At 34.2% G+C, this 25,732-nt stretch overlaps 1 protein-coding gene across 1 annotated transcript in view; it reads right to left on the bottom strand.

The window, feature by feature from the left end:
- Window positions 1–25,732, bottom strand: part of LOC132712816 (uncharacterized) — a 107,280-nt gene that overhangs the window by 16,052 nt on the left and 65,496 nt on the right. The window contains exons 14-19 of the mRNA XM_060695252.1: window positions 13,777–13,880; window positions 12,952–13,027; window positions 12,509–12,597; window positions 8,308–8,598; window positions 7,126–7,236; window positions 3,493–3,659 (exon numbers count right to left, since the gene is read on the bottom strand). Coding sequence (XP_060551235.1) covers window positions 3,493–3,659; window positions 7,126–7,236; window positions 8,308–8,598; window positions 12,509–12,597; window positions 12,952–13,027; window positions 13,777–13,880 — 838 coding nt within the window. The remainder of the gene's footprint in view (window positions 1–3,492; window positions 3,660–7,125; window positions 7,237–8,307; window positions 8,599–12,508; window positions 12,598–12,951; window positions 13,028–13,776; window positions 13,881–25,732) is intronic.

The following is a 25,732-nucleotide window of genomic DNA, read 5'->3' as shown; positions in this document are numbered from 1 at the left end:
TCACGATAATTTCAATCAAACAAAAGTCAAATCGGCAATCAAACACAAGCTACACAAACATGCCTCTTATTTTTTAAACGAAACAATTTGTTCACTTATTAAATAATAATCCGGCGCAATAAAGTAAACATTTACAAATACAAGTTCTCAAAGAAAATCGTCTAGCCTGTTTGTTTCTGTATAGTATGACGTAAACATCGATGATGTCATTTGCAATATAAATTATGACGTCACTTTATTGACTTGGTGCTTAACTATTCGCTATCTAATTCATTCGTAATTGAAATCGAATTAATAAATAAATAAATATCGCATATTGAATCAGGACTTGTAGGAGTATGAGATTACATTGTATAATTCACACGCTGATGAAAATGAGAATATAAGCAATTGAAAAAAAGTCCGTTAAAATGGGCGGGGCTTATTTTTGATATCAGGTTACTGACCTGATATCAAAAATAATTATCAGGCAAGTGTTATCGGGCAGTTACAATAGCAGTTGCATGATAAATATGATAACATGGAAGTTTATGTTGTACCGACATACACATAACATGATTACATTGCGACTGCACCAGCCTTTTCATTCTTTTTTTCTGACATTCTTTGCAAAATTTATGTTTTTATAATTTCCACTTAGGTGGCCTTTTAATTATATCTTTCAATATTCTGAATTGTCTTTCAGTCCTCGAGGTATTTATATCCATTCGTTGCAGTTTTTCAGAGATTGATACCAACTTTTGCAGACAGTTATACCCTAATTTATGGTACATGCATATAATTGAAGATATTCATCGAAAAGCAGGCATCTGACAGGACTTTTAAAAAAACATTTTTACGGAACATGTCTAAAAACTATTGTTGTTGATGGTTTTCACACATTTTTATTCCTGTCAGTATGATATTTATCGAAAAAGTCGTGAAAATTTCCTTTAGAAAAATATTTGACGTCACCAAAATCATTACGTTTTACTTACCCTTTATTTTAAATTCAAATTGTAATAGCAAAATATCTTACGCGTTGACCCTATATTTTTATTGCATAAATATTTTCTTTTATGACTTCACTACATGTTAAGAAAATTATAGCAAAATTCACCGTGTTGTTTTTTTATTATTTCACAATTTTTATTGCGACATCGCGCGATATTTGCAACAAATATGGACGTCAGAACGTGAGGGAAAATAACGTAGAATCGCAGAGTATTAAGCAAATGTTCAAGAAAGGCATCGTTACAAAGACATACATTTACTGAACATTATAAAATTAAAATGAAGGAAATCGGATGAAAATTGATAAGAACAGACCGGTTTATTGATAAAAAAGACGCAATTTCGCCGCCACCGATAGAGGGCGTTTTGACGTCATAGTAACGCTGTTTATTTATAAAATAATGCTGCAGAAGTAAAGCTTACATATCTACATGTCTGTATACCAAAAATCATCAAGATCTGAGATATTGTCAAATTTGGGTCGGAAAGTAGCGAGCTACCTTAATAAAAAGTTATAGATGTCTTAAGATCTTTTGAACTAATGAGATGAATGAACATATACCTGTACAACGGAGAAATGGTTTTAAACAACAATTATAGAACACGTTTTTAGACCAAATAACCATTCTCCCAGATGAGCCCTGCACCATTTGGAAAATTCAAGTGGTGAAACAGTCCAATTGCCTGTAAAATTAGGTGGTCCTTTCCAAAATCAGGCGGTCTCGGACCAATGGACCACCGCTAATGTCGAGCCTGGTACCTATAGATGATATCATTTAACAAATATTAAAGCTCTAAGCCTTGTACCTAAAACAATAAGATTTTTTGATTTTTTACTATATGTATATATTGAAAATCAATGACCCCCAGGGGGCAATTTTGACCCCAGGGCTATAATTTAAACAATCTTGTTAGAGGTTCACTACACAATGTTTCATGCAAAATATCTTACCTCTAGCATTTGTCAATTGCAAGAAGAATTTTTTTTAAAGTTTTTACTATAAGTTTTTACTATATACATATAAGGAAAACCAATGACCCCCGGGGCGGGGCCGATTTTGACCCCAGGGCTATAATTTGAACAATCTGGGTAGAGGTCTACCAGACAATGCCTTATGCAAAATATCTAAGCTCTAGGCCTTTTGGGTCTTTACAAGAAGGTATTTTAAGTTTTTACTATATGTACATATAGTGAAAATCAATGACCCTCAGGCGGGGCCGATTTTGACCCCAGGGCTATAATTTGAACAATCTTGGTAAGGGTCTACCAGACAATGCCTAATGTAAAATATCTAAGCTCTAGGCCTTTTGGGTCTTTACAAGAAGGTATTTTAAGTTTTTACTATATGTACATATAGTGAAAATCAATGACCCCCGGTGCGGGGCTGATTTTGCCCCAGGGCTATAATTTGAACAATCTTGGTAAGGTCAACCAGACAATGCCTTGTGCAAAATATCTAAGCTCTAGGCCTTTTGGGTCTTTACAAGAAGATATTTTAAGTTTTTACTATATGTACATATAGTGAAAATCAATGACCTTGGGCGGGGCCGATTTTGACCCCAGGGCTATAATTTGAACAATCTTGGTAAGGGTCTACCAGACAATGCCTAATGTAAAATATCTAAGCTCTAGGCCTTTTGGGTCTTTACAAGAAGATTTTTTAAATTTATTCTTATAATTCCTTTTGGTTGCCATGACAACCAGATTTCTGCATGGAATGAAATTCTTTGAACAACTTTGGAAGCCCTTCACCCAAGGATCAATCCTGCCAAGTTTGGTTGAAATTGGACTAGTGGTTTGTTTTTCACAAGAAGATTTTTTAAGTTCACTATATAATCTATATAACACACACACACACACACAAACAAACAAACGCACACACACAGGTGAATCGCTATATGCCACCGCATCGCAGATGCTGCGGTGGCATAAAAATCATCTCCGGGACGCCTTTGGGACAGATATCTAATTTCCGGGACATTCAAGGAAGTCCGGGACATTTGAGCAATCTTGGCAGAGGTTCACCAAACAATGTCTTATGCAAAATATCTATGCTTCAGGCTTTGTGATTCTTCACAAGATTTTTGTTTCATTATTTTCTTATTATTCCTTTTGGTTGCCATGGCAACCAGATATCTGCATGGCATCGATTCTTTGAACAGGTTTGGCAGCCCTTCACCTAAGGAACAATCCTGGGAAGATTGGGTGAAATTTGACTCGTGGTTTTTAGCAAAAAACTTTTTTCAAGTTAACTATATAATCACACACACACAAGTGAATTGCTATATGCGACAGCATCGCAGATCTGGTGGCATATAGATCAAAATGATGTGCATAATCTCTCTATCCACACTAAGTATCATCAACCTAGCTTTAATACTTTTTTATTAATGACAGTATCCAGATTTCTTTGAGTTAACAAAATTACATATGAATTGAAAGTATATAGTCTCCTCCTGTGAAAACATTAAAGGATTAATAAATTCAAAGCAACATACCTGCCACATAATTTACACGGAAACATTTCCTCCTGCTGCTCAGTTTGCACAGGTGAACGTGTTGGTGAGGGTTTTCTCTCATACCTTGAAAGCTGTGCTGACAGTGGTTTGGTTACTTTGACATGGATCTTTACATGAGCTGTAAGAGCCCCTTTTGTTGAGAAACTCTAAAAATATGTAAAGAACTCTATCTTGTATTCTTTATATAGATCAGTATTAAACAGAAATATTTCATAAACAAGACCTGTCTTTTGAAACACACAAATACCCCTCAAGCAGGTCCCAGTAGAGTATCCATGACCGTTGACTAACAAACTGGAGCAATATATGTCCGAATGCAAATTTATTTTAAGTAATAACAAGAGTGTCACAGAAAGTGACAAATGCCCCCGAAGGATTCTCGTTATAAACCACCTATTACATGCTAGTGTGGGGGTAAAAATTGACAAAATTCGAACTCCAGCAGTGACCTTTAAGTTAGACAAAGAAACCTGGGTCTTGTTCACAACACATTGTCCATCTATGGTGACTTTATATTTAAAAAATAAAAATTGAAACTTTCATGTATATGGAAGTTACAGAGCGGACACAACAACCACCATTTATATGTATATAACATAAATATTGAAAAAGTTTAAATCCGCACAGTGACCTTGAACTAAGGCGTAAAAACATGGGTCTTAAGAGCAACACATCATACATATATGATAATTTTATATGTGAAATAAAAAAATTAAATCCTTTCATGCATATTGGTTTCAGAGCAGACAAGACCATCTCTGCCTATATGTATATAAACATTAAAATTGACAGTTTGAACCCCCACAGTGACCTTGACACACCGTACATCTATGGTTATTTTATATATAGAATCCTTTCATACCGAAGTTTCAGAGCTGACACGACCACCACCATCTATATCTATATAACATGTTTGAACCTCCACAGTGGCCTTGACCTTAGTTGTAGAAACCCGAGTCTTGTTTGTGGCACACATTATATCTATGGTTATTTAATATGTGAAAGAAAAGTTAAAATCCTTTCATGCATACTGAAGTTTCAGGACCACCACCTTCTATATTTATATAACATAAAAAATGACAAAGTTTGAACCCCCACACTGACCTTGACCTTAGTTGTAGAAACCCCAAGTCTTGTTTGCAACATACCATACATCTATGGTTATTTTATATATGAAAGAAAAATTAGAATCCTTTCATGCATACTGAAGTTTCAGAGCAGACACGACCACCACTGTCTATATGTATAAAGTGGGACAGACTGACTGACGAACGGATGGTTCGATTTTAATATGCCACCCTTCGGGGGCATAAAAATGGGTCAAAGACAGACAAGAAATGAGTCGTCACGCCACGGATGCCCCCGCATGCAGCCAAAATTTCATATGTTATAATATTTAGTTCCAAAATTGTTTGCACAAATTATTTTTTTCATTTCAAGTTCAAAGCCCTTAAAACTATTCAATGTTAACACAAACCATTTTTATACAAAGTTCAAGGCACTGAAACTATTCAGTGTTAACCTTTTGTAAATTGCATATTGCATATTTGTAGCAAAAAATAGTGGCTACATACATTTCCACAAAAGTATGAGTGCTGAAACTGAAAATTCAAATTTTTTTCCAACATTCAAGAGAGATAACTTTGTCCAAAATAATTAAACCATGACCAAATTCAAACTTTAACTGCTTATTCCTAAGATGTATCTATATGTCAAATTTGAGTTGAATGTGTACAACCATTGGGGAGATAATGAACTGAAACTTAATATTTCTATATCTTTTTTCAAAGTTCAAGAGGGATAACTCTGTCAGCTATCATCAAATCATGACCAAATTCGAAATTGACCAATGCATTCTTATGACATACCCATATCTTTAATTTGAGGTGAATATATACAACTGTTGGGGAGATAATGAAAGGGAACTGAAAATTTCCTTTTTTTTTCAAAGTTAAAGGGGCATAACTCTGCCAAAAATCATCGAACCATGACAAAATTCGAACTTGACCTGCGCATTTCTTTGACATATCCATGTCAAATTTGAGCTGAATGTGTAATACCCAAGAGGAGATAATGAACAGAAACTGAAAATTTCATATTATTTTCAAAGTGAAAGGGACATAACTCTGACAAAAATCATTGAACCATGACCAAGTTCTAACTTGACCTGGGCATTCCTTTCACATATCCATATGTCAAATTTGAGGTGAATGTGTAATACTGTTGGGGAGATAATGAACTTAAACTGAAAATTTCATATTATTTTCAAAGTGAAAGGGGCATAACTCTGCCAAAAATCATTGAACCATGACCAAATTCGAACTTGAGCTGCACATTCCTTTGCGTATCCATATGTCAAGTTTGAGTTGAATGCGAAATACCATTGGGGAGATAATGATTGGTAACTGTAAATTTCATATTATTTTCAAAGTGAAAGGGGCATTACTCTGCCAAAAATCATTGAACCATGACCAAATTCGAAATTGTCCTGTATTTTCTCATGACCTATCCATATGTCAAGTTTGAGATGAATATGTAATACCTTTATTTATCACATAAACCGCGGCGCAGGAGTGTAATAAAGCCATTTAATAAAAACGGTATTACACTAGACGATATTACACTAGTGTAATAACACTTTGACGTCACGTCATTTGCGCTATAAACATAGCGTTTAAAGCGCGCTAATGTTAGCGTTACACTATAGGCGCATCAATGAAAAATGACTCTTGATAAAAGTTTACCGTTCTTATATAAAATATGTGATAAATAGAATATTATATTCGTGTAGATTCAATACTAAATTTATTGAACTCGTTGAATAAAACAATATTATTTATTACCAGAGGCTCGCATAATATGATTTTATTCAACTCGTTCAACAAATTTAGTATTAAACCTACACTCATTCAATATCCTCTATGTTGATAATGAGCGTAAACTGAAAATTTCATATTATTTCCAAAGTAAAAGGGGCATAACTCTGCCAAAAATTATCAAACCATGACCAAATTCAAACTTGACCTGTATTTTCTCATGAAATATCCATATTTCAAGTTTGAGTTGAATGTGTAATACTGTTCGGGAGATAATGAGTGGAAACTGAAAATTTTATATTATTTTCAAAGTAAAAGGGGCATAACTCTGCCAAAAATCATCGAACCATGACCAAATTCAAACTTGACCTGTATTTTCTCATGAAATATCCATATTTCAAGTTTGAGTTGAATGTGTTATACCGTTCGGGAGATAATGAGCGGAAACTGAAAATTTCATATTATTTTCAAAGTAAAAGGGGCATAACTCTGCCAAAAATCATCAAACCATAACCAAATTTAAACTTGAGCTGTATTTTCTCATGACATATCCATATGTCAAATTTGATTTGAATGCGTGCAACCGTTACTAAGATAATTAACGTAAACTGATGATGATGGAATGACATAATGACTGAAGGACGGCATGACGGAACAGGGTAACACTTTATGCCCCAGCCATTATATGGTGGAGGCATAAAAAAGTGCTTTATCTTCCTGTCTTAACTCGAAATTGAACATGATCATTAAAATGAATTTGTAATAATCTAAGAGAATTATATGAAATATGACTTACAGAATTACAATCTTGGTAATCACAAGTAAATGATAATGGTGAAGCAGTGCGAGCTGGACTTGGAATTCTCACAGGTAATTCCAGACTCTCTTCCGTCTCAAGATCTTTTACCTATATAAACATATGATATCATATTATACCTTGTAATACAAGGTGCAAGGGTCTTTAATATTGCCAACATCTCATTTTTCTTTGGCAATATGACCCAATATATCCTGCCTGTAACTTTTCCCATAGTTTATTCCAACTGCAGCCTGTATAATTAATGTTAAAATAAAAATTAAATTATATTTTCAAATTGTGCACCTTTAAGCCAGTCTTAAGTTATTTTCATGAATATTCAAACATATACCTCTTGCTTGAATATTGATTCTTTAATAACTAAAAATTACAGTTTACATCATTTTAAAAATGTATAGTATTTAATTAAAAGTACTATACAACGGACCTTAAAGCACTCACCTGAGGACAGAATGGTATTAAATACCCTAAAGTTATGACTTGGGGAAGGTTTTAATGATCATAACCTTAGTGATCTTAACCTTTGACCCACTGACCCTAAAGAAAACTAACTGTTGGCCCATGGTCTTTAAAACAAGAAGATTTTTTAACTGTTTGCTATGTACATAAAGGGATAAACTATGACCACCCAAGAGCTATGACCCTGAACAATAACTTAGTAGAGACAATGCTAAAAGACAGACGGAAAGATGGATATACTATGATTTGGACACTTAGGTCGCTACTCTAATATTCTCCCCCATTGGTCCTTATGTTTTCTCTTTTGTGGCAAAAGAGAAAACATAGCCACCTAAGAGATTACAGAATGAATGACATCCAAGAAAATCATTCCTGTATCCACTTAAGTACCCAAAATGTATGCATGGACAGACAGAAGGAGAGACAAGGCTGTGACTATATGCTCTCCCTTCGGGAAGCGTAGAAATTAAGATATCAACATCATTAAAGTAATCTTTGTCTTGTGAAAATGGTCACATAAATGATTACCTTACGTCAGGAAACTATACAATATCTCGACATACACACCACTGGATAGTCTATATGACTATATCTGTTGTTTAAAGAAATTGTGGATAACAACAAACATTATGTTATCATACAAAATCACCTTCAAGCATGCTTAGGTGGGCAAAATATAAAACAAATTGATTTTATCCTTACATTTTGGTCATCAAAGGTTCCACAAAATGTACTGGCTTCAGACAGTGAGTCTTCATCTCCTGTTAATTCTCTTGTATCACCATCATCACCAGTCTGGCCCTCTTCAACTTGCTTATTTTCATCATTGCCTACGTCCTGGGTATCTATACCCTGTTGCTGCCTTGTAGAACGTAGGTTATAGTCTTGCTCTCTGCGTCGTCGTATTGCTCTCAGTCGCTTGTGATCATCAACAAGCACTTTCTTCCAGAGATAGTAAAACTGAACACATTGTCGTACTGATTTCGTCTTTACCTTTTTAGTAAAATAAATTGTCTTGAGATCAACCTCCTTACTATTTTGATAAATATTCATACTAACTATTTTTTTCTTCAGCACATTTAATTACAGAGGATGATTGCAAACATACAAAAACATCTCTTGCCATGACATGCAACTTTGATAGTAAGTGGAAGTTAAAGAAATTTTGGATAACTAATAAAAGGAAAACTAGAAATGTGTCCATAGGGCACAGGTGCCCTCGCACTCCACTGTTTTGTCAATCTTATGGCACTAGGTCAAATATTTTTTTGGGCTACAGGTGCAACAAGTTGATAACTAAAAATCTTGTACTAGAAAAGGACAAGAACTTTACATCCACCAGCGAACCCCAAGGTGCATAAGTACACATGCTGACCAACATTCTTGTAAACTTTCAGGCGTACAGGTCAAATACTTTTTGAGCTATGAATGAACAAGTTGAAAATTGCAAATTTATACTAAGTCAAGGGCAATGACTCTAACAAAACTGAAAAAAAATCCACATGCTAAATCCCAGGTTCAAAGCTTCACAGTGATGTTGAATATTAATCTTGGTTGATTCTAAGTCAAGCACTCAAAGAACAAATAACACAACATAATGAATCCGTTTTTACTAAGTCAATGGCAATAACTTTACAAATACTGGGTAAATCCACAAGCAAAACCCAAGGTGCACAACTTCACATGCTGACCAACATTCTTGTTAAGTTTCATGACTAGGTTAAGTACATTTTGAGCTACGCACCACACAAATTGAAAATTACAAATTTATACTAAGTGAAGGGCTATAACTCTGCAAACACTAAATAAATCCACACGAAAATATCCAGATGCACAACTAAACATGCTGATGAACATTCCTGTAAAGTTTCATGACCCTAGGTTAAACACTTTTTGAGCTATATGCGACACAAGTTGAAAATTGCAAATTTTTCCTAAGTCAAGGGCAATAACTCTTACAAAACATAATTAATCCACAAGCGAAACGCCAGGTGCACAACGACACATATTGATCAATATTCCTGTAAAGTTTCATTACTCTAGGTCAAATACTTTTTGAGTTACATGCGACACAAGTTGCAATTTGCAAATTTTTACTAAGTCAAGGGCAATAACTCTAAAAATACTAAATAAATCCACACGAAAATACACAGAAGCACAACTACACATGCTGATCAACATTCCTGTTAAGTTTCAGGACTCTAGATCAAATACTTTTTGAGCAACGTGCCACACAAAAGAAAACTTAAGGAAGGACTTACATATGGACGGACGGACAAGGGTAAATCTAAATGCCTCCCCACCTACCAAGTGGGGGCAAAATAACTCTTAAAACACTTAAAAAATCCAAACGAAAATACCCAGGTGCACAACTACACATACTGATTAACATTCCTGTAAAGTTTCATTACTCTAGGTCAAATACTTTTTGAGTTCATGCGACACAAGTTGCAAAATTGCAAATTTTTACTAAGTCAAGGGCAATAACTCTAAAAATACTAAATAAATCCACACAAAAATAACCAGGTGCACAACTACACATGCTGATTAACATTCCTGTAAAGTTTCATGACTCTAGGTCAAATACTTTTTGAGCTATGGGCGACACAAAAGAGAACGGACGGACGGACGGATGGACAAGGGTTAATCTAAAATTTTAATGTGGCGGCAAAAATACCCACAAAAGCTCACCACTGAAAGCTATTTTAGTTCCAGAAACTGTTATGTGTTATCTAATTGAGGTATTAAATATCATTTTCAAAAAAACTAAATAATAATTTTGATATACAGTGCACTCGGGATACAACGAGATCGTCGGGACTTCGGATGATTCCTTGTTATAACCGGGTCTCGTTATAACCGGGACAATTCAAATTGAGAAATCCTACACCGTCGAGCATCATTTATTTCTACTTTTGCGTGCATCCTTTTTGAAAAGTATATAATGGGAGGTAACTCTTTGCAATCAGACATTTTGTTTTATTTAAATATACATGTATATAAATATATCTAGCTATCATAGAATTTAAACAAAACATGAAAACACAACCTACGTTTAACCGCGTGTGTTTCTTCATTAAATATGAACATTTTAAAATTCGTTTTTAAAAGTCACGCAGTGCATTTTTCACGAACACCGAATAACATCGCAAGAAATTAGCCTCTCCCTTTGTGCTAATCACTCAATGATGACATTTCGTCACCTTAAGGAGCGCTGACAAAACAAGGCTGACACATTTGATCGCTAATTGCTCGACCCATATCCCGCGTCAATAATTTCTTCCTTAGTTGACCTTTATCATTGGTCATCATTGTTTTTCTCAAGGTGACAAACTGATGCAGACGAAGTGCAAATGAAGTGACCTCGTTAAAATTCTGAAAAATACGCATGGGACGGCGAAATTATGTATGTTGTAACCAATATCTCGCTAAAACCGATCTCATAAACGATAAACAAAAGGGCCATGATGGCTCTGAAGTCGCTCACCTGTATATAGGCCCACAGAGCAAGGCCAGTTTAAACCCCAGGGCTTTTGTTTGAACAAAATTGGTAGACATCCATTAGAAGATGTTTCATGCTAAACATCTAAGGTCTAGCTCGTTGAGTTTTTAAAAAAAAAGATTTTTTAAGTTTTTACTATACACATATAGTTAAAAGCAACGGCATCCCTAGGGCGGGGCCAGTTTTGACCCCAGGGCTTTTATTTGAACAAACTTTGAAGACACTAGAAGGTGTTTCATGCCTAATATCTAAACTCTAGCTATTTGTTTTTATTCAAAGAAGATTTTTAAGTTTTTGCTATACACATATAAGGAAAATTAATGTCCCCCGGGGCAGGGCCAATTTTGACCCTAGGGCTTTTATTTGAACACATTTTGAAGACACTAACTGGAAGATGTTTTATGCTTAATATGTAAACTCTAGCTATTTGGGTTTTTTCAAAGATGATTTTTTTAAAAAGCTTTTGCAATACACATATAAAGAAAATCAATGACCCCCGGGACAGGGCCAATTTTAACCCCAGGGCTCTTATTTGAACAAATTTGGTAAACACCCATTAGAACATCTTTCATGCTAAGTATCTTAGCTCTAGCTCTTTGGGTTCTCTAAAAGAAGTTTTTTAAGTTTTTACTATATGCATATAGGAAAAATCAATGACCCCCTGGGGCGGGGCCAATTTTGACCCCAGGGCTTTTATTTGAACAAACTTGATAGACACTCATTAGAAGATGTTTCATGCTAAATATCTTAGCTCTAGCTCTATGGGTTCTTTAAAAGAAGATTTTTTAAGTTTTTACTTTATGCATATAGGGAAAAATCAATGACCCCCTGGGGCGGGGCCAATTTTGACCCCAGGGCTTTTATTTGAACAAACTTGGTAGACACCCATTAGAAGATGTTTCATGCTAAAAATCTTAGCTCTAGCTCTTTAGGTTCTTTAAAAGAAGATATTTTAAGTTTTTACTATATGCATATAGGGAAAATCAATGACCCCCTGGGGCGGGGCCAATTTTGACCCCAGGGCTTTTATTTGAACAAATTTGATAGACACTCACTAGAAGATGTTTCATGCCAAATATCTAAGCTCTACCTCTTTGGGTTTTTTAAAAGAAGATATTTTAAGTTTTTTCTATCGGTTGCCATGGCAACCAGAGTTCTGCATGGAATTAAATTCTTTGAACAATTTTTAAAGGTGACCACCAAAGGAACATTCCTGTGAAGTTTGGATGAAATTGGCTTAGTGGTTTATGAGGAGATGTCATTTAAAGTAAAAGTTTACGGACGGACGACCGACGGACGGACGACGGACAGACGGAGGCCGGACGAAAAGCGATCACAAAAGCTCACCCTGTCACTTTGTGACAGGTGAGCTAAAAAGTACTCTTTTGCAATGTCACTTACATCAATGGACACACGGAAGAAATCTTTATCATAAGTTAATATTGCTCTTGTGTATCTATCAATCTCTTCTGCTGTCCAAACATCAGATTCTGTAACATTGTATTCATTAAATTGTCAAACATTCAAATACACCAATTTCAAAATATTATAGGAATAATGGCTAAATTGTTTACATTTACTATGTAAATTTGAGAAAAGAAAGCAAAGTCAAAAAGAATAAAACTTAGCCTGAACCTATAGCAATACAAAGATAAAATGCTGAAACTAAAAGGGACCTATTATGAAGGTAAGCTTTGGTATTATACTAAATTTTCTTGAGCACAGATTCATAATGACAATGAATGTTTCCTTTCAATAATTTAATACTGCTACTGATTACTTCAAATGTTTGTCAGTTTGAAAACTGGGCAAATACATGTGTATAATGTGTAAACAAAACCTACCCTGATATTTGTAGGTAATAACACTGTGACTTGTTGGTAGCTTTATAGACCCTGACATTAACATAAGCATTGCTTTCTAAAAAAGAAAACGAAAAGTTGCATATTTCATTTATATTGCTATTACTTGGAACCATTTGGTAGAATAACAGCTACATGTATATCCTCATTATTAATTAGAGTATTCAAAATATCTCTTTCAGGTGATAAAAATTTGTACATGTAGTATAATCTCTGCAAAGCAACTTTCTGTAAAGCAATAACCACTTTCCAACAACAGGGAAAGAAAATTTTTTTTTGGTTTTTACTATAAGGTTAATATTTGAACAAACTTGGTAGACACTCACAAAAAGATATATAATGTCAAATTTCTAAGATCTAGCTCTTTTTTTTTTTTTGAAAGAAGACTTTTTTTTTGTTTTTAATTTATACATATAAGGAAAATCACTAACACCATGAGGTGAGGCCAATTTTGACTCCAGTGCTGTTATCTGAAGAAACTTGGTAGACACCCATTAGAAGATGTTTCATGCTTAATATGTAAGCTCTATCTCTTTGGGATTTTTAAAAGATATTTTAAGTTTTTTCTTTCTGCTGCCATGGCAATCAGAGTTCTGCATGGAATTAAATTCTTTGGATGAACAGCAAAGGAACATTTCTATGAAGTTTGGATGAAATTGTTTTAGCTCTTTATGAGGAGATGTTGTTAAAAGTAAGAGTTAATGGAAAGACAGATGAATTGTGATCACAAAAACTAGTAATTCAGTGCTAAAAATAATATATAACTCTTGCTCCTACTTTCACATTGCAAGAAAAATAAAATGTTACTTGAATATTGCCATTTGCCAGATACAGAAGGTGGAGAGCATGCTCAACATTGAAACCATTCCCACAAACAGCAGCACTGCTTGCCAGCTCTTGATAAGATTGCACTGAAATAATAACTTTTATGATGCACTATATTGTTTATAATTTCTAAGTTAAATTGGAAATCAATCTGGTTTCTTGAAACTTAAGCTATGCTACTTACAAAATGTGCATTATTAGTATTAATGTAACAATACTCTCTTGTTACTAAATAAAGGTGCCTCTTAACCCTTTCCCCCATGAGCATATTGTGAAAAATGGCCGTTTTCACTGAAAAGCCTCCTGTTACAAGTTCAAACTGCTATGAAACTATGAAAAATGCTTCAATACTAATCAAACTTGGCACAAATGTTGACTGGACCATTGCCTTTGTAACGACATGCTCAGTCTTAAATTTCCTGTTACCATGGCAACGAGGGGACATCTCAAAATTGCCAAAAATCACTATTTTGCCTCGATTTTTTCCATCAAAATTTATTTCAAAGTGCTGCAACTTCTCAATGGATTGAGATAGAGTCAAAGGCTTTTCAGCATTGGTTACACGTTACATTATGATCGACCTGGGGTCATTTTTAGCCTCTCACAAGTCCAAAATTTTCTTGGCGATGAGGGGGACTCCGCCCCCCTTCAAACCCCCCTTACAGAAGGGGGCACATCCCCCTTCTGGCAACCCCCTGATGTATCTTTTGGATGGGGGGCGGCGCCGAAAAAGTGCTCATTTTTTTAAGCAACATTTCTCAAACGAAAACATTTGTTTGGGGCCTAAATAGGACATTTTTTCACTATTTGAGGCCTAAAAAGGGGGGGGGGGGTCGAAAGTGCGTTGTTTCGCGTATATATGTGGTAAAGGGTTAAATGCTTATTTTTAGTAATATTACTCTTTATTATATACTTATATATGAAATATTGATGAAATAAAATGCGAATTTACGTATTTTCACTGTAAAAAAATTTATTTTTCACAGCAATGAAATATATTTTCCGTACTTGCCGGACTACTAAAATAAAAGAGAAAGTTTTTCAAACTGTTTTGTCAAAAATGAGAAAAATGTATATAATAAACAGAAAATTCAAATTTTTTCTACAAATACAGGATATATTTTCATCTTGTGGTATGAAAATTATTATATTTCACTAGTGGCTAACGCCACCCATAAAACATTTATTTTCACATCACTCGATGAAAACTAGAAATTTGTGTCCATAGGACAAGGATGCCCCCACACGCCACTGTTCTGTCAATCTTATGACTCTAGGTCAAATATTTTTTGGACTACATGTGCCACAAGTTGAAAACTAAAAATCAACAAAGGGCCATAATTCTGTTAAATTACTTCTTTTATTTACCATCTACACATTAAGGTTGTTAATCCCTGGAAGTTTAAGCAAAATCTGCCATCCGGTTTAAGAGGAGTTGCGTTCACAAAATTTCTACATAGTATATAATGAAAAAATCAACAAAGGGCCATAATTCTGTTAAATTTAGTTGCAGCAAAAATTCCTTCCTTTACTGCCATCTACACATAAAGGTTGTTCATCCCTGGAAGTTTAAGGAAAATCTGCCATCCGGTTTAAGAGGAGTTGCATTCACAAAATTTCTACATAGTATATAGTGAAAAATCAACAAAGGGCCATAATTCTGTTAAATTTGGTCGCAGCGAAAATTCCTTCCTTTACTACCATCTACACCTTAAGGTTGTTCATCCCTGTAAGTTAAAGCAAAATCTGCCATCCGGTTTAAGAGGAGTTGCGTTCACAAAATTTCTACATAGTATATAGTGAAAAAATCAACAAAGGGCCATAATTCTGTTAAATTTGGTCGCAGCAAAAATTCCTTCCTTTACTGCCATCTACACATTAAGGTTGTTCATCCCTGTAAGTTTAAGCAAAATCTGCCATCCGGTTTAAGAGGAGTTGCATTCACAAAATTTCTACATAGTATCTGGTGAAAAAATCAACAAAGGGCCATAATTCTGTTAAATTTGGTCGCAGCGAAAATTCCTTCCTTTACTACCATCTACACATTAAGGTTGTTCATCCCTGTAAGTTAAAGCAAAATCTGCCATCCGGTTTAAAAGGAGTTGCGTTAACAAGATTTCGGGACATACGGACAGACGGACAAAAGGACTGACGGACGACAAGTGCAACGCTATATGCTCCCACATTGTGGGGGCATAATAAATCCTGTATTTATAGGAAAAACTTTATCCTTTATAAACTCTCATCAAAATAACAGTCTACTTGTTATTACTAGCATTTCTTTTCTAGAGCACACTTCATGGAATGTATGACATATATAATGAGATCATCAGGACTTCAAATGATTCCTCATTATCACTGTCTCTCATTATAACCGCGACAATTTCAGAACTTCAAGACCCTAGAGCTTTTTTTTTTTCCTACTTTCAGTTTCCGCAACATTTTTTGTAAGTGTAAAATCATAAAGACTGGTAATTCTTGTAACTTAGTGGTAATAATATGGCACATAAAGCTTCAAACTGATATCTTTTTATATAATGGATACAGTACAATTTTTCTTCAAGTGTTTTCTTACAAGTGTAAGAAGACAGTTTGCTAGGACAAACAACAATTGTCCGAGTCGAAGCCAATGGATAAATTGTTGTTTGTCCAAGCAAACTGTTTTCTTTATGACTGTAAGAAGACACTTTTGAAGAAAATAGGAGTACCTGTATCTGACTTATACAACGATTAAATGTAAAGAACAGAATAAATTAATATATGCAGTTAATAATAAATAAATCTAACGGAAAATAATGTAGTATGATCTTGTTGAAAATATAAAACTTTAGAAAATATTAACATAGCCTATAAAATTTTGGTAGTTCAAGGTGGGTGCAAATTGTATTTGCACAGAATTTTTGTACACTTAATTCCGTCCGACAGAATTCTTTTTCATTATTAACAATGTTAAAATGGCTGCCTTCAAAAGAAAGTCATATTTACTAAAATCGATTATGTCTATCAACATGGAAACAAGCACTAGACATGTATTACTTCAATGTTATATGGATAACAGATAATGGACCTCAACTTTGTTAAGATTCCTTATTCACATTTTAATGCAGTGGCCGTTGATTTTTTTTTTTTTTGTAGGGGACATGTTGTTGTTTTCTAATAGAATGTCAGACGTTATACAAGAAATGATAGAGTTTCAGAACAACTGTCAGTGTCGTGGAAAAAAATTCAATGGTGAAATCCAAAATTACATAAAATAAACATCCAATTCATTCTATTTTTTTTTATTTTTATTTTTTTTTTATAACTAAATTTACTCCTGAGTTGCGATATCAAGTTCGCTACTGACTTTCTGTCTGTTTCTATGGTGTCCTGTTTGATCATTTAAAATATCACCTGTTATGATTAAAGATTGACTAAATATCTTGTTTTAGCTCGACTATTTGAAGAAAAGAGAGATCTTAGTAATTGTATTCACCCATGTGTCGGCTTTGGTGTCACATTTTAGTTACGTATTTGCGTGTTAGTTGGTAACTCCAAAGTCCAAAACTACTGAAAGGAATGGGTTGAAACTGAACAAACTTATTTGAGAGCATAATAGGAGGTTCATTACTCTATTTATAATAGAGATTTTGACATAACTATTGGCCGTTTTGAACTTATAATTTTACATTATCCAGGCACTTGTTTTACTATCAATTGTTTACTATCACTGCTTGTTAATAGATACATGGCGAGATAAACATTCCCTTTCAAGGAAATTTTACCGTAGTCATTTGTACTTTAAATAAGCTACAGCCAAAAGATTGTTTTGCCCAAGTATAAAGATAATCCATTTATTAATTACCAAATTACAGTCAATTCTGGCAAAAATCTGTGAAAATTTAATAATTTAACCTTCAAAGTCAAGGTCATTAATGAGCCAAGGTTAATTTGAGTTTGATATTCAAGAAGGTCTTATCCATTCATTAATAACAAAGTTATAGCCAGTTACAAGCAAAAAAAGAAAATTTCAATAATTTGACCTTCAAGTTCAAGTGATTTATGATTGAAGGTCAAAGACTGTCTGGCTTACTTAAAGGTCTATCCTAAAAGATTGTTCTGTTCAAGTTTGAAGACAATCCGTTAAAAAACAAGCAAATTCGTTGAATTTATATCCACCGCGGAGTACTGGTTATTACTAACACAACAACTGAATACACAAGGCTTTATTTATATATTTATCATGGCATAAACAGTAACATTCTTTGTACATAATAAATATTCAAGGCAATAATAGAGCCTTGACTCGGGTGTTAAATAGTAATATCTGGACATGGCAATGAGATGTAAATTGCCTTTTTGTATCTATGGTTCCCATAAAGTTTTGTTGAAATCAATACAGCAGTTGCAAATAAATAGAAATATTGCTCTATATGCATACTACATAACTAAGCAAGAGCCATAACTCTGTAATGAAGGATCATTCTGGTCTTAACAAGGCAACATATTATGCACATCTCATCTTGGTATTAATGGTTTCCATAAAGTTAAATTGAATTCCAGCCAGTAGTTGCAGAGAAGTAGCATGGAAACAATTATTGCTTTAATGTATACTGCATAACTAATCAAGGGCCATAACTCTTAGTTAGAGTCTGACCCTGATGATATGCTCATCTCCTCTTGGTATTGAAGGTTCCATAAAGTTTGCCCTACATGCATACAGCATAACTAATCAAGGGCCATAACTTTGAGTTAAAGTGTCTGACCAGAACAAGGCTAAGATACGCGCATCTCCTCTTGGTATTGAAGGTACCCATAAAGTTTCGTTGAATTCCAGCCAGTAGTTGCTGAGAAGTAGCACGGAAACGATTATTGCGCTATATGCATACTGCATAACTAATCAATGACCATTACTCTTGAACGGAACAAGGCAACGATATGCGCATCTCCTCTTGTTATTTTAAGTTCCCATAAAATTTTGTTGAATTCCAGCCAGTAGTTGCAGAGAAGTAGCACAGAAATGATAATTGCTCTATATGCATAATACATAACTAATCAAGGACCATAACTCTGAGTTAAAGTGTCTGATGGGAACAAGGCAACGATATGCGCATCACCTCTTGGTATTGAAGGTAAAAATCCCATAAAGTTTGAATTCCAGCCAGTAGTTGCAGAGAAGTAGCGCGGAAATGATTTTAGCTCTATATGCATACTGCATTACTAATCAAGGGCCAAAACTCGGAGTAAAAGTGTCTGACTGGAACAAGCCAACGATATGCCCATCTCCTCTTGGTATTGATGATTCCCAGAAAGTTTCATTGAATTCCAGCCAGTAGTTACAGAGAACTAGCGCGGAAACAAAATCGAACAGACGGATGGACAACGCCAAAACAATATCCCCCTCCCGATTCTATCGGTGGGGGATTATAACCCCACAAATAGCAAAAATCAAGCAAAATTTAGACATTTGTCTTTCAAGGACAAAGTCATTTATGAATAAAGGTCAAGTTTAGTCTGGTCTACTTGAAGTGTCCCAAGGATTGTTGTGGCGAAGTATGAAGCAAATACATTAAGAACTTAAAAAATTATGATACTGCTAAAGCTTGTGGGGGATGGCTACGTTGCCATGACTGTAGCAAAAATTGTTGAGCTAAAAACCACCAGTGATAGCTAAAAAAACACTATATAAAACATGAATAGCAATTTTGTAGGAAAATTAGTTTCTTCTGGCTGTAAATGTTAAAACTTCTTAAACAAGAGCAGGCTGAACCGGGTGATACTCCCCGAATAGGTTTTGGACACAGAAAAGTATACCTCTTGAAGTGTCAGAGTTATGTCCCTGTCAAAGTTCAAAGTGTAAAATTGAACAAAGGGCAAAAACTCCAAAATAAAGCAAGGCAGCATTAAGGTTCTTTTACACTGCACTTCTATTCAATGAGATCAATCTACCTACAAACCTCGTATGGTTTCAGAGCTATGTCTCCATCAAAGTTCAAAATGAAAAAAAAAATTAACAAAGGGTAATAACTCCAAAATTAGACATGGCAGAGTAATGGCTCTTTTGCACTGCACTTATATTCAATGAGATCTTTCTACCTACAAAGTTTCATGTTGATATCTCTCATAGTTTTAGAGTTATGTCCCAGACAAAGTTCAAAGTATAAAAATAAACAAAGGGCAATAATTCCAAAATTAAGCAAGGCAGAGTTATGGTTCTTGTGCACTGCACATCTATTCAATGAGATCTATCTCCCTACAAAGTTTCATGTTGATACCTCTTGTTGTTTCAAAGTTATGTCCCGGACAGGAATAGCGGGGACGAACAAAGAACGGACGGACAAAGCAGCAACTATATACTCACCCTTCTGGCAGCATAGAAAGATCCAAGGATATTGCTTTTTTCTATTTTTAATTATTTATATATATTTTAAATTTTCATGTAAGGTATGTCTCCATAATTTCTACTGTGTATTTTTCCAGCACTCAATATCAATTAAGAAAATTTCCTTTAAATATGTGGTTATTGCTCAAAAAACTTATCTTGATTTTGCCACCTATAGAACAATTTAGCATGTAGCACAGACATTATAAACCATCAGTATATTCTATAATGGCTAATTGCTTGATAATCCTTTCTCTTAATTGACTACTTTTTTTTTGAAAGAGGACAAACTGTTACAGACAATGTGCTAAACATAATAATGATCAGCAAAACAGGGAAAAAAAATTCAATAATTTGACATTAAAGGTTAAGGTCATTATGATCGAAGGTCAAGGTTTGTCTGGTTAACTTGAAGGTCTATCCTAAAAGACTGTTGTTTCAAGTTTGAAGAAAATCCATCAATGGGGCAATGGCTTGCTCTAGATTGAACACTGTGACCTCATTTTAACTTAAGGAAAATTACTCATTGTGCGGATGGACATATATACAGTACGCTCAGCACGGCTTTTGCGGTACCGCGGATGAATTTTTTCTAACGCGGATAAACCCGGTGGAAGTCCGTGATAAAAACACTAATTTCCCCCGCGATCCACGGTGTCGTTGTTTCCACCGCAGACCAGAAACCGACGATTGCAGTCATATTATTGTTAAAATCAGTCATCCGTGTTTCGCGGAGTAATGCGGGGGTCACAAGTAAATCTAAAAAAAAACAAAAAAAAACGAAAAACAAAACCTAAACAAACAACAAAAAACTTACATTAGTCTATGACCATGGACGTGCTTTTATTTCAACATGAAGAATAAGAAATTTATACACAGTTCTTGCATTTTTAAAATAATTTTAAGATGATGTTTATTTTCTCATCGCCAGAACCCACGGTACACTATCCATAAATACTTTTTTTTAATACCGATACAGGTATACGGCCTGGATTACTGAGGATGTCTTTTCTTTAATATAAAAGATATTTCTTTGGTTTAGGACCAACATTATACAGTTTTGAATTTTAACTGTATATTTCTTACTACATCTCCATGTTTATTTCATGTCTTGCAACAAAAATAACAGCGCCCCAAATTTTTACAATATATGATGCATTATTAATAGAGTTTAGAAATTTTACCCGTCAATCTACCAAATTTATTAGTCAACGGAAAACACATCTTTCTACAAAAATAAAACAGCGTTCCCTCATTTTTACAATGTTTGATAAAATAAAGATAGTTGGTTGATAGAATTTTTTTCTTCTACATGCATATGTAACTTAATCTGTTACAGCCGATGGAAAACATGTCTGTGAACGTTGCCTTTGCCTTGCTTATCTCTGTTCTCATTTTTTTTTCTATAAAAATATTATGAAATAGAAAATAGTCGATATTGTTTAGATAAATTAGAAACTTGACCTCTACACATCTTAGGTATCTTTCACGTTTATTTCAATAGACTGAAAATGTGTATTACAACAAAAATTACGTCACCCCTCTTTCTTAAATAAAAGATTGTAGGATCACCTTTGTCTCCAGATTTTTATACTATACATGTAGTTTAGTAATGTGACTCCTTCCTCCTTTATTTCAATCGATAGCAAAACATGTATAACAACAAAAACTATGTCATCCCTCATTTTTACAATTTTCTATGAAATGAAAAGATTGTTGTTATACATGTATACAATTTTAACATGTATAACAACAAAAACTATGTCATCCCTCATTTTTACAATTTTCTATGAAATGAAAAGATGGGTGTTATATACGATTTTAGAACATGTATATATGGATATTGGAATCAAGCAATTTGAATATGATTATTAATCATCAATTATTATTCTTTCTGTTTTCAGCACGTTCAGGAATAGAAAATTTCAGTGACAGCCCAGACCTCTAGTTACTTACCAGGTTTACGTTGTGCAATTTTGGTATGAAGTATCAGCACTGATGATGTTAACAAATAATGAAACAAGAATGTCGAACGACCCCCCCCTTTCTAGCCATTGACTCACATAATTGGTAATTTTATTAAAGAAACTTGCCAAAAATGGGTACATGGAAGTGTTCAATTATGGAAAAATCAACGGAAACCATTTTGACATTTAAGGCCCATGTGACATTGACCTTTGACCTAATGACCCCTAAATCAATAGAGGTCATCTAATACTTATGACCAATAACTAGGTGAAATATGAAGACTTTGTGATGAATACTTTTCAAGATAATCAGCGGAAACCCTTTTGACATTTAAGGCCCCTGTGACCTTGACCTTTGACCTAGTGACCCCAAAATCAATAGGAGTCATCTACTAGTGATGACCAATCACTATGTGAAATATGAAGACTTTGTGATGAATTCTTTTTAAGATAATCAGCAGAAATAATTTTCACATTTTAAGGTCCCTGTGACCTTGACCTTTGACCTAGTGACCCCAAAATCAATAGGGGTCATCTACTAGTGATGACCAATCACTGTGTGAAATATGAAGACTTTGTGATACATACTTTTTAAGATAATCAGCGGAAACCATTTTGACATTTAAGGTCCCTGTGACCTTGACCTTTGACCTAGTGACCCCAAAATCAATAGGGGTCATCTACTAGTTATGACTAATCACTATGTGAAATATGAAGACTTTGTGATGAATACTTTTCAAGATAATCAGCGGAAACCATTTTGACATTTAAAGCCCCTGTGACCTTGACCTTTGACCCCAAAATCAATAGGGGTCATCTACTAGTTATGACCAATCACTGTGTGAAATATGAAGACTTTTGTGATACATACTTTTCAAGATAATCAGCGGAAATCATTTTGACATTTAAGGTCCCTGTGACCTTGACCTTTGACCTAGTGACCCCAAAATCAATAGGGGTCATCTACTAGTGATGACCAATCACTGTGTGAAATATGAAGACTTTGTGATACATACTTTTTAAGATAATCAGCGGAAACCATTTTGACATTTAAGGTCCCTGTGACCTTGACCTTTGACCTAGTGACACCAAAATCAATAGGGGTCATCTACTAGTTATGACCAATCACTATGTAAAATATGAAGACTTTGTGATAAATACTTTTCAAGATAATCAGCGGAAACCATGTGGTCTACCGACGGACAGACCGACAGACAGACGGACGGACCGACAGACAGACCGACATTAGCAAAACAATATACCCCCTCTTCTTCGAAGGGGGGCATAATAAAATCTTCATAAAACTTCTAAAATTAATTTTGTATTGGAAAACGATTTGATTATTATAAATAATACATGTATTTGTCTTTCTGCTTTCAGCATGTTCTGGAAAAGAAAATTTCAGTGCAGTAACTTACCATGTTTACGTTGTGCAGTTTATTCAACATTGCTGGTATATGAAGTATCAGCACTAAAGGTGTTATCAAAAAATAAAACAGAACAAAGAATAAAGTTATTATTTTATTTATTTTCATTGTTTTTAATGTCGGGTATGTAGTTTATATGTTGACCCCAAAGTTTCATCACTTAAGAAATCCGTCATGCTACCCTACTCTTTTCTTGTTCTGCATATTCATTCATGGATCTGCATACCCGATCTATCCCAAGTCTGAAAATATGATATATCTTTATTAAAACTTAATTAAAGTCTGTGTTTAAAAGTGTTGAAAATTATTTTACTGGTTGAAAGGCTACATATATCGTTATAGGATATACCTGGAATATGATCATTAGGCCTATTTTCCAGGGATCTAGATTAGATTTGTTTTTGTAAAAATTTGTGACTAGAAATGAAATAAATACATGTTTATAATAAAATGTCTTGCCTACAAATCTTCGCTATGCAGGATGCCTTATCATTTTTTTTCCCTGTCCGTAGTCATAAATATTCATGCAATGTCTTCAATGAAAAAGTGGAAACATGTTATTAAGATATTTTCAACACAAATTTTACAACTGATTATGTAAAGTTACAAAACGTTTCTTGTCGGTATGAACGTTACAGTACACGCTTTGCATCAGATTTTTTTCTTGTCGGTCCCCATATATTTAATTTTCTATATTATATAAAAAACGGAAAAAAAAAGCAACAAAAAAACACACACAGATTAAAAGAAAATAAATATGCCATGCATGTATTAAATATCATAAATAGCATGTTTATTAACAAAACATGGGCTTTTGTCGGTCCTTGATGGTTCTTGTCGGTAAATGGTAGGGAGACTCATTTGTATCATAAAATATGTTTACACCTGTAACTGAACGAACGATCGGATTTACTGGAAAAATACAGGGTGAAATAACTTTTCAGTAGCAAAACTTTTGTCTATTCACACGAAAATAAATGCATTATTACATTAACTTAAACTAGAACTATCGCTGAATGCGATTCATACCCCCACCAATGTCCTTGACAGAAGACAATTTGGAAAGGTGGTTAAGGGAATAACTTAAGTGACACAAATACATAAAAAGAAATTATCTCTGGTGAAAAAAAGACATAATTGTACAGGTAATAGTAAAAATATCTATTATCAAATCATGTTTGAAACAGTTACAAATAACCTTTCATTTTCCCAATATACTAAACTTTTTATAAGTCAATTTTTGACCTTCAAGTGTGGCCTTGACCTTCAGCTGGCACAAGGGTAAGATGGGTTCTGCACATCGCCCAATTGGAGTGAACATTTGAGTAAAGTTTGAAGAAAATCCTTCCATTAGTATAGAATTTATAGAGCGGACACAACATATTGTCTAGTATTGATTGTATGTAAATTTAAAGACTTTAAAAGGGGCATAACTTTGTCAAAATCCAATACAGAGTTATGAAACTTGACCTGCATATCGTAATTGTGACACCTCATATATCTTTTAAGTTTCAAGCAAATACCTATGCTAGTTTCCGAAATATTCAAGAACATGTTTTAATCTAAGAACATTTTCTAAGTCAATTTTTGACCTTCAAGTCTGACCTTGACCTTTAGCCTGCACAAAGGTGACATGGATTCTGCACATAACCTTGTTTAAGTGAACATTTGAGAAAAGGTTGAAGAAAATTCTTCCATTACTATAGGATTTATAGAGCGGACACAACATATTGTCTAATATGTGATTGTATGTATATTTGAAGATTAAAAAGGGGCATAACTTTGTTAAAATGCAATACAGAGTTATGAAACTTGACCAGCATATCTTAATTGTGACACTTCGTTTATATTTTAAGTTTCAAGCAAATACCTTTCCTAGATTCAGAAATATTCAGATATATGTTAAAATTAAAGAACATTAATTTTTCTAAGTCAATTTTTGACCTTCAAGTGTGACCTTGACCTTAAGCCGGCAAAAGAGTGACATGGGTTCTGCACATAACCTTGTTGAGGTGAACATTTGAGCCAAGTTTGAAGAAAATCTTTCAATAAGTGTAGGACTTACAGAGCGGACACGACATACTGTGTAATATTTGATTGTTTGATATTTGACCTTCAATTGTGACCTTGACCTTGAGCTGACACATGGGCAACATGGGTTCTGCACATCCCATTGTTGAAAT

This window comes from Ruditapes philippinarum, unplaced genomic scaffold, assembly GCF_026571515.1.
Source record: "Ruditapes philippinarum isolate M1 unplaced genomic scaffold, ASM2657151v2 ctg106_1_1_1_1, whole genome shotgun sequence".
In the NCBI taxonomy this organism is placed as follows: Eukaryota; Metazoa; Mollusca; class Bivalvia; order Venerida; family Veneridae; genus Ruditapes; species Ruditapes philippinarum.
This window is presented reverse-complemented; position numbering and strand designations above follow the sequence as displayed.